Source organism: Leptinotarsa decemlineata, unplaced genomic scaffold (assembly GCF_025532065.1).
Source record: "Leptinotarsa decemlineata unplaced genomic scaffold, Ldec_3_MD MMD2_tig00000591_RagTag_RagTag, whole genome shotgun sequence".
NCBI classification, from domain to species: Eukaryota; Metazoa; Arthropoda; class Insecta; order Coleoptera; family Chrysomelidae; genus Leptinotarsa; species Leptinotarsa decemlineata.
In genome coordinates this window covers 1,771,956-1,782,500 of record NW_027412552.1, presented here as the reverse complement: position 1 = coordinate 1,782,500, position 10,545 = coordinate 1,771,956, and the positions used below count along the sequence as shown (strand labels likewise).

Genomic DNA, 10,545 nt, shown 5'->3' with positions numbered 1-10,545 from the left:
GAGCTGTAGGGCTTCTTCAAGGTGGCATGCGACAAAATGATGTAGCTCTTCGTTTGGGGGTCTCCCAAAGTGTTATCAGTCGATTGTGGCGGCGTTTCCGTGAAACTGGCAGTCCAGCCGAACAACATCCAGGGCGAGGACGCGCTATAACTGCAGTTCAAGACCGATTTTTGGTCTTAACCGCAAGAAGACAACCGACAAGCACAGCACCTGAGTTGGTTAACGTGTTGCAGCAGACGCACCAGGTAACCATTGGTCGTGATACTGTCAGAAATCGACTGCATGAAGCAGATCTCCACAACAGAAGGCCACTTAGATGTCCACCTTTGTCGAGAGGCAATCGCGGTAGAAGATTAGAGTGGTGTCAAGAACATCAAAACTGGGATGCAAATGATTGGGCCACACACAGTTTTGTTTACAGACGAATCCAGATTTGGATTTCATCCAGATTCTCGTCGAGTAAGACTGTGGAGACGACCTGGAAATAATGAACGTTTGAGACACGTCCAGGAAGTCCACACATACAGAGGTGGTACAGTAATGCTATGGGGCGGAATCATGATCGGCGGCAGAACCGATTTCGTTTTTCCAAATCGCTCCCTCACAGCTCGACAGTACCTCGACACCATTCTTCTACCTATCGTCCGTCCGTTTGCTGGTGCTGTTGGTGAAAACTTCCACCTAATGCACGATAATGCTCGTCCACATGTCGCGCGTCTAGTGACTGACTGGCTCACCAACTAAGGAGTTGATGTATTGCCATGGCCAGCACAATCACCGGACCTGAATCCCATCGAGCATGTGTGGGACATGCTTCAACGAAAAATTACTCCGCATATGGGGAACATTCACACAACGTTTCAATTGAGAGAGCTTTTAATCGCTGAATGGGCAAATGTACCTCAACAAGACATTGACAATCTCATTTTGTCGATGCACGATAGATGTAGGGCCGTAATAAACCAGCGTGGAGGCCATACTTTGTACCAATTTTTTTTGTATTATGATTTTTTTTCGGGGTGCCAAAGAAGAGCCATATTTTTTTTTAGTTTTGCTTATAGGCGCACTCAGTATTTTTGACCATTTAATAAATTTTGTTGTAAGTTACATTCGTTTAATAATCACCCGTCAACTTTTTTTTCCCTAAAGCGATCTAAAAAAAAATTATTGCCATTTTTAAAAATATCCCTAGACTTTTCCGATGTGTGTAGTTATATCCATGACATCAATACGAGGTCTGTTAAAAAAAATTAGGTGATTTATCATATTTCTCAAAAAATATCTATTCATCTATTTACTAGCGAACCGCCGTGGCTCCGCACGGGTGCAAGACAGATACTAAATATATATATATATATATATATATATATATATATATATAAACACGTGCGATCGCTACTAATCAAAGTGCTATAGGGCGAAGCGCGGCCTTCGACGCGCTATTTATAGGCACACGCCGCCGGTTCCCCGGACGGTACCGCCGCAACCGCTGTGTCCCTGCTCTTTAAATCAGTAATATCTTCGAAAATATTCATTTTAATTACATGCTCTAAAGGGTCATATTGATCTATATTAAATGCACTATGTGTTGCTCAAAATCGCTTCGTTAATAAGTCATTATTTCTCGAGGATAAGAAATCGTTATTGTGGGCTATCTCTAAGAGATAGACATATATCATCGCACACTTTTCTGTAGACCTTCTGTAGTACATTTTTTGATCTAAAGATTTTTGGCCACTATACCGTACCAAACCATGACCGTAAACGTACCGGCACATGCTAAAAAATATTCTTTCATCTATTTATAAGAATCAACGCCCACTAGACCGTTCCGTTACCGGTCCGGCACTTAGCGTAGCATGCACGTGTCATCACAGTATTTGAGTCGAGAATATTTTACCGGTGCTGATACGCAACGTGCATGGCACGTGACGTTGCTAAACCGTGGGTCTCCGGCAGCGAAACGGTGTATAAACTGGTTGTAAATCATTTTCAATTTTATTCAGCATTCAGCCATTTGAAAATACGGAAAAAAAATTCCTCATAATCAACTAAATTTCTAAATAATGTCCAATATTCTCCTTCACTTTCTCGTTCTCTTGAAGAGTCGTGAATCCATTAGCGTCGAGTCTTTTCGAGTTTCTGCTTCTTCAACGTCCAAAATAATAGCTACCAATGCCAATTGTTGAGCAGATAATCTCATAGCCATATTCGTTCTTCGTGGTGAACTCTTCTACACGTTCACACTACACTGATGAGTAAGCTGGAATAACATACAATGCTTTACATTACCTACAGTTGTCAAAGGGGTATCTAACGGTCATCATACCCGTATGATACGGTCATTATACGTGTTGCTTACGGGCTTAGAACACGGTTCTAAGAAGAACAGTGGGCAAGGTAGACAGTGTCGTGTTATTTTCCGTGTCTGATACGGTCCTAGCACAGCCATGGTTAGTACAGTATAGTGGGTAGAGACCTTAACTCGTAGGGTTCAGTCAGCGTTTGCAATGTAAGCGAAAAATGTATGTTTTATCAGTATTTCTCTACTATATTATTGTTACGTTTTCCCCGTGGGTTGACCATTAATTGACTATAATGAATAATAAAACTTAACTTTATTTCACTTTAAATACAACAAATACTCCAACTGAAACTTCAACTATTATTCGAATGTCTATCGCCTTACTAGATCGCTTTGCGTACCGCATTGTAACTTCCACTTGACTGTGTCGATATACTCGTTGCTAGCGTTTATATATCGTAACAAATACGGCAGAATATTCTTCGAAATTACATCTAAGTTGGTAGCATTATTCTAGCTACATCTAGAACAGCAGCGAAGATCGTACATTCGCGCGCTCTTAGCTACGTCACAATTGGTTTATGGCTACCAGTGGCGGCCGGCGTTATTTTCTTTAGGGTATAATTTATAACACTACCCCTTCCGTGAGGTTGTTCGCCCCAAACAACATACCAAGAGAGGAGATAACAACCCAAGTAAGGTCTCAACATTTCTATGTGGGCAACTTTAGGCTTGCTTCTGGGAGACAATTGGATTCTGTACACCAGATCGTTTTTCTTTTTGGTTACCAAGTAAGGCCCTTGCCATGAGCGCTGCAACTTGGGAAACAAACCTTTCCGACGTTCAGCAATTTTGGAACAAATTTTGCTGCCACTCGCTTCATGTCCAAAATTTCTGAAAAAATTCGATGGCATGAGCCAACCGATATGCTGACATCCTCAACAACTTCTCTAACAGTCATTCAACGATCCTCCATGACATATTTCTTCACCTTCTCAACATTTTCAGCGGTTGTTGATGTGCTGGGGTGTCCAGGGCGAGCGTCGTCTTCTCGACTTTCTGTGAAGAGCTTGAACCACTTGTAAACATTTTTCGGACTCAGAGTACAGTCACCGTATGCCACTGTCAACATTTAAAGTGTTTTTGAGCACTTAATTCCATTTTTTTACACAAAATTCAATACAAACTCTTCAATTTATTTTTAACTCTTGGCAGACAACGCCAAACACTTCTAATTTTTTAGGCCTCTCCAACAAACTTAACATGCTGAACAGTTAAAACTGTGACAAGCTAGTCCGCAAAATTTGAACATTACCTTATTTTTTAACAAACCTCGCACATAAAAAGTTACTTTGGTATTAACCTTATTAGTTTAAGTATATATTTAATTTTGCCGTATCATAATATTTTTCAGTATAAATCTTGATTACATGTAATTTACATCTGTAAATCATTTTGTTCATCAGTATTTTCCATTACTAATCATACATTCATTTAGATATAGCACAATTTTGACTCCGGATGATTCCTTCATACCTGGTGTCGCTCTCAGTCTCTGTGCCTTGGCTTTGTGGCAGCTTGAGATTCCGAAAAGTGACAGGTTAGTTATCAATTTCCAAATTTGATTCCTTTTCATCATTTTTGTTTTTTCAGGAAGTACCTAGATAAACTGGGAACGCTAGTAACATTTACGGCTATTGTAAGTCTGATGTTCGCCACGGTATCGATTTATAGGCTGAACTATATACTCACCTTTACCATCGTAATGGTAACGCTTCATCAAATATTAGCTCCGAAATTAGATGATGATGCAGCGGCTGAAGACAATGCGGGGGATGATGATGACAGCAGAGTCAAATACAATGACTTCAAGTCCAAAATGGAGTAAAGTTACCGAATGTGATCAAAATTCGAGGCATTGAGATCCGATGGGTTAGACGGAACTGAAGCAGAACTCGCTTTTTTTTCATTGTGTTCATTTTTTCAGATCTTGAATCACAGTATGACATGACGATAAATTATTTTGCAGTAGCTCTGGCAACGATAGTTCAAATTGAAACGAAGACACACATAATACTCCTTAAATGTTTAGTAACTCAGCATTATTATACTTGCTCTTGAATGACTCGCCAAACGAATAATCCTCACCAATAATACGAAAAATGTATTTTCTACTTACATTATTTTCATGTGTACATCATTCAATACATTATGACATGTATTTTTTTCATTATGTGACAAAGGAATGAATTAGTGACTGTTAATTATTAGAATAATAGTTTAGAAATGCTCTGAAAAAGTATATAGAAATGCCTAATTATTTTCAAATATTTAATAACGGCATTGTATACTTTAGTGATATCATAGAAATAAATTATTACTGTTACTTATGTAACAACCTTTGTTTCTTTTATCTCCGTATCGAAAAGAGAATAATACATGTATCTAAGAATTTGTAAGAAAAGTTGGATTTGTTTAACTGACGTCACAAACATGGCCGAAATTTTTGATATTTCATAACACTCCTATATTATAACCTTGGTATCATCTGTTGTTTTGATGATTTGATAGACGAGGCAAAAATCGAAATCTGTCGCTCCTATTGTATTCAGATCTGTAATTCATAGACCATCTATTTGGACGACTGTTAAAATGGCCTGGAAAGAGAATCAGAACTACAGAATACAGGCCTGAATACAAAATACCTCATAGAAGAGGCACTCCTATGGGGGGGGGGGGGGGCAAATTCTCTGTTCGAAATGTTCAATGTAAGTTTTAGTGGTGAATTCAAATTATTTGAAACTTATCAGATATATAATTTGATTGCAGTCGAGGAATTATTACGATGTCGTCTCGGCAGGTTGTTAATCTACCATTTCAACCAAACTAGCTTAATTTCACCATGTTAATGTTCACAACCATTCGATGAAATTTTTAAGTTGACAGTAATCACCTCGAGATTCTCAAAAAGTTCATGTTTGTGTTCCGCGCTGAGTGTCCCTTCTGCAAGGTATTCTGTGTCCGAAGCACAGATCACAGAACACTATGCCTGACGTAGTTGTCAAAATAATGTAGGTTATATTTGTTTATGTGGTGGGAAATATGGGGATTGGACTTTGAATTTTGATTTGAGCATTAATGATATTTCTTTCCATTTTATCTTTCAAATAATCTAACCCAAAGTGTACATTCTCTGTGAAAATATTGATTAAGATCACCGTATTTTAAGCTGTAATTCTTAATTTTTTTCTTGGGTGAAAATGATAAACACTGGGTAAGTGTGTTTTTATTCTTGATACAATTATTTTTATTGACCAATATTTGTGAAATACTAATAGATAAACAATTAATTCGTTCAAAAACTATCTAGAGTTCGATTAGTTTGATAACCTTTTTTAAAGATAGAATAACTGTTTTTTTAATGATTTAGGTTGACCCCATTTCAAGTATCTCTATAATATATGTTTCCACCTTCAACATTTTCACTGTTGTTTCTGTAGAAAACTTGCAGGGTTAACAGTCTTCATAACCGGAGCGAGTCGAGGTATAGGAAAGGCAATAGCTTTGAAAGTAGCAAAAGATGGTGCTAATGTTGTTGTCGCTGCTAAAACGGCGGAGCCTCACCCTAAACTACCTGGAACCATATACACAGCATGTGAAGAAAGTGAGTTTGTTCTTTGCTAGTAGAAAATCAAATGAAGGAGATTTTATTCAAAATTGAAGGTTTTTCTGTTTCCAAGTAGTAATCGTCTTTATTTTGTCTGTTTCCAGTTGAGAAAGCAGGTGGCAAAGGACTACCGTGTGTAGTAGATGTGAGGGATGAACAAGCTGTGAAAAAGGCTGTGGAGGAAGCTGTACAAAAGTTCGGAGGCATTGATATTGTCATAAATAATGCTTCAGCTATATCTTTGACTGGCACTGAAGATACGGATATGAAAAGATATGATTTGATGCACAATATTAACACTAGAGGAACTTTTTTGGTGTGAGTCAAAAGATTTATTGGGAGACTGTAAATATAGTTGGAGTATCGTGGAGGATCATTAAGTGGCGAAATATATGTTTATTCAAACTGTTTCTATTGCTCCAAAGCACTGTTAGAAGCAAAATAAATTACATAAGGTTTCAAAACTTGTCTTAATAATGAGGCTTTTTCGATTCTTACTATCCTTATAAAATAAAAATCTTTTTGGCCAAAATTATTTCACTTTCCTGGCAGCTGTATGGTAGAAAGAAATGTGCTAAGAGTGAAATGCGTTACATTTTTTGGTTACTGTTTTTCATTGTTCTGTAATAAAAAGCAGAGAAAATAATATTCTTACCAAGAAAATCCTTCCATTGATATCAAGATTATTCCAACCATTTTGACAAGAGCCCATTTGCTTACTGTCGGTCAACTGATGAGCTGTAATTTTTAGATCAAAGGTATGTTTACCATATTTGAAGAAAAGCAGCCATGCACACATTTTGAATCTTTCACCTCCTCTCAGTATGAAGCCCATATGGTTCAAGGACCACGTGGCCTATACCATGGCTAAGTACGGGATGTCTATGTGTGTATTAGGAATGCATGAAGAACTCAGACCGTTCAATATTGGAGTAAATGCTCTTTGGCCGAGAACAGGTAACAAAAAATTACCTTCCAAGTACTTTCTTCGGTATAATTGAAGATACTGAGAACTTTCCTGATCCTAGTCTATTCGTTTTAGCCGTTGCGACAGCTGCTATCGAGTTGATTCAAGGTAAAAGCGCTACGGACTACTGCAGAACGCCTGATGTGATGGCCGATTCGGCTTATGCCATCCTGACGCAAGATCCTAAAACATGTACTGGCAATTTTTTCATCGATGAACATGTCTTGCAGAAAGCTGGAATAACTGATCTTAAACAGTATGCCTGTGTTCCAGAGAACAATGATAAACTGATGCCAGACTTCTTTGTGGATGAGAATATTGAAGAGGTAGGTTAAATATGTCTTGTCAGTTTAAAATTGAATTATTTGGGCATATTCCACTAATAGGAATATAAATTAAATTGTTTTATTGCATTGCCTATTCTTCAGTCACGTTTGTTAATAATGGAAGGGCCCCATGCCGAACCTTGAAGTACATTATTTTATTTTGTTGTCTGAGAACTATGATCTGATACCATTATAACTGTATACTTTGAAGCTGTGCCTATGTGAATTTGTAGGTGGAATCAATCGTGGGTTACAAAAGTAAACCTAAGGATGATGGCGGAAAGGTGGCTCAGTTGTTCAAAAAGATCGAGAGTTCGATTTCCCCTGATACGGTGACCAATACTCAAGCAGTATTTGCTTTCCATGTTACCGGAGATGAAGCTGGGAAATGGTAATATAATTTTTCATATATTTTTACTAGTTTTTATTTTATTTTTGATACAATACTTGAAACAGTATTTTTTAATTCATAAAGGGATATTTATTGTTGCTTCTAAATAAGGTAGTTCATCTATTCATTCAATTGATTCATTCTGTAAAAATTTCAAGATTTTCGTAATAGAGCTGTAATTTTTTCAAAAATTTTATTGATATATTATTCCTTTTATTTCATGGCAATATTTTTTTCAATATACTCCATATGTTTGCTCCATGACAAATTTTATTCAATATATAGACTTAAAAATTTATTTGTCTGAGTATAATTTTTTGAATTGTTACCTATCGGTAGAGGATTTGTAAACATGTCTTCAGTTCCTTGGATGTTAATTTATGTTGTTGAAGCCAAAACCTTTAATATGTTTTTGGATTTTATCATAAGTTTCTGAAAAATAAATTATTGCAATGTAATTAGCAAATAATTCAGTTGTACGTTCAATTGCTAAACTTGAATCTGATGTCTTTTCCAAACACTTTAACGCAGTATTTTGGTACTGCCTCTTAGGTGTCTGCCTTCTAGATTTCTAATTTTAAAATACTGCCACATCCAGTTTTACACTTTCACGCAATATTTTAGTACTGCTTTCTGAATTTCTAGTTATAAATTACGGCCACCTCGTCAGTTTTACACTTCAACGCAATATTTCAGTACTGCCTTCTGAGTTTCTAATTTTATATTACTGCCACCACCTAAGTTTCACATTTCAGCACATTATTTCAGTACTGCCTTCCAAGTTTCTAGTTTTAAATTACTGCCACCCGCCAGTATTACACGTATTTCAGTACTGCCTTCCAGATTTCTAAATTTAAAATACTGCCACTACCAGTTTTACACTTATTTTAGTACTGCCTTCTGAGTTTCTAATTTTAAATTACTGCCACCTGCCAGTAATACACTTATACGCTGTATTTTAGTACTGCCTTCTAAATTTTTAATTTTAAAATACTGCCACTGCCAGTTTCACACTTCCACGCAATATTTTAGTACTGCCTTCTGAAATTCTAGTTATAAATTACTGCCACCCGTCAGTTTTACAGTTAAACGCAATATCTCAGTACTACCTTCTGAGTTTCAAATTACTGCCAACATCTAAGTTTCGCATTTCAGCGCATTATTTCAGTACTGCCTTCCAGGTTTCTAGTTTTAAATTACTGCCACCCTCCAGTATTACACTTATACGATGTATTTTAGTACTGCCTTCTAGGCTTCTAAATTTAAAATACTGCCACTGCCAGTTTTGCAATTTCACGCAATATTTTATTACTGCCTTCTGAAATTCTAGTTATAAATTACTGCCACCCCGTCAGTTTTACTCTTCAACCCAATATTTCAGTACTGCCTTCTGAGTTTCTAATTTCAAATTACTGCCACCACCTAAGTTTCATATTTCAACGCATTATTTCAGTACTGCCTTCCAGGTTTCTAGTTATAAAGTACTGCCACCCGCCAGTATTACATTTTAACGCTGTATTTTAGTACTGTCTTCTAGATTCGTAGTTTCAAATTACTGTCACTCCGCCAGTTTTACACTTCACCGCAATATTTTAGTACTACCTTTTGGATTTCTAGTTTAAAATTACTGCCACAATGGCAGTTTTACATTTTAAGTATTTTAGTACTGCCTGCCAGGTTTCTAGTTATAAATTACTGCCACCCCGTCAGTTTTACACTACCACCACCTAAGTTTCACATTTCAGCGCATTATTTCAGTACTACCTTCCAGATTTCTAGTTTTAAATTACTGCCACCCTCCAGCATTATACTTATACGCTGTATTTTAGTACTGCCTTCTATTCTAATTTCAAATTACTGCCACCGCCTAAGTTTCACATTTCAGTGCATTATTTCAGTAGATTCCTAGTTTTAAATTACTGCCACTCCGCCAGTTTTACACTTCAACGCAATATTTTAGTACTGCCTTTTGGATTTCTAGTTTAAAATCACTGCCACAACTCCAGTTTTACACTTCTGAGTATTTTAGTACTGCCTTCCAGGTTTCTACTTTTAAATTACTGCCACCCGCCAGTATTGCACTTCAAAGCTGTATTTTCGTACTGCCTTCCAGCCTTCTAGTTATGAATTACTGCTACTTTCACCCCGTCTGGAATTTAATAATAATCATCATGGCAAACAATTGATTTAAATCCAAATTATCTAGGTATGTTGACTTGAAGAACGGCAGCGGTTCCTGTGGGCAGGGTGAAGCCCCTTCTAAGGCAGATGCTACCCTCACAATGGACAGTAAAAACTTTTTTGACATGTTTTCTGGAAAAGTCAAACCTGCCACAGCTTACATGACAGGGAAGTTGAAAATCCAGGGAAACCTCCAGAAAGCTCTCAAACTGGAGAAGCTCATGTCTAGTTTGAAAGCAAAATTGTAAACTACTTCGTTTGTGGTCGGTTCTTTGTTGTTGAATTTTTTATTGTGTTTTTAATAAAGTTTTAGGTGTACAACACATATTTTCTGTTCTTTATTTCATATTTCAAATATAAATAATTATACTTGCACTGTGTTGTAAAATTTGTCTTCCAAAATATATTTTATATCTCGCCTTGTATACATTTTTTACAATAAAAATTTTCAGTCTGAAGTTTTTCTTTGATAGTGTTTAAATGACAAGAGGGTTATTGAGAAAATTACAGTTTTTAAAGTTTTTCTTCATTGGGAGAAAATAATCAGAGTGTCCTGTCATCTTTGATTAGATGTTGCAAATATTTTAAAATAACTTGCAGAAATCTGTATAGTCATGAAAAGTATGGACAAGGTATATCCTAGTTTATGCTTTATATAAAGAATGGCGCTGTAACTTCACTTTTCTAATTACAGATTTCTGTTTACAC

The 10,545-nt window shown here is 36.6% G+C and overlaps 2 protein-coding genes across 3 annotated transcripts in view; both read left to right on the top strand.

Annotated features, from left to right (window-relative positions):
* PGAP1 (Post-GPI attachment to proteins 1) overlaps nt 1–4,705 on the top strand; it is a 32,055-nt gene extending 27,350 nt beyond the window's left edge. The window contains exons 14-16 of one of the 2 annotated variants that reach the window (XM_074174546.1): nt 3,804–3,905; nt 3,959–4,237; nt 4,293–4,705. In XM_074174546.1, the coding sequence (XP_074030647.1) occupies nt 3,804–3,905; nt 3,959–4,193 (337 nt within the window). In that variant the 3' untranslated portion in view covers nt 4,194–4,237; nt 4,293–4,705. Of the gene's footprint in view, nt 1–3,803; nt 3,906–3,958 lie in introns of both variants that reach the window. The other variant, XM_074174545.1, reaches the window with a different exon arrangement.
* A 679-nt stretch (nt 4,706–5,384) lies between these two features.
* On the top strand, nt 5,385–10,295 carry Hsdl2 (Hydroxysteroid dehydrogenase like 2). The gene is made up of 7 exons (XM_074174548.1): nt 5,385–5,579; nt 5,806–5,969; nt 6,077–6,290; nt 6,724–6,929; nt 7,015–7,265; nt 7,499–7,656; nt 9,863–10,295. The coding sequence occupies exons 1-7, from the start codon at nt 5,566–5,568 to the stop codon at nt 10,083–10,085; spliced, it is 1,230 nt and encodes a 409-aa protein (XP_074030649.1). The 5' UTR covers nt 5,385–5,565; the 3' UTR covers nt 10,086–10,295.
* Nucleotides 10,296–10,545: the final 250 nt, after the last annotated feature.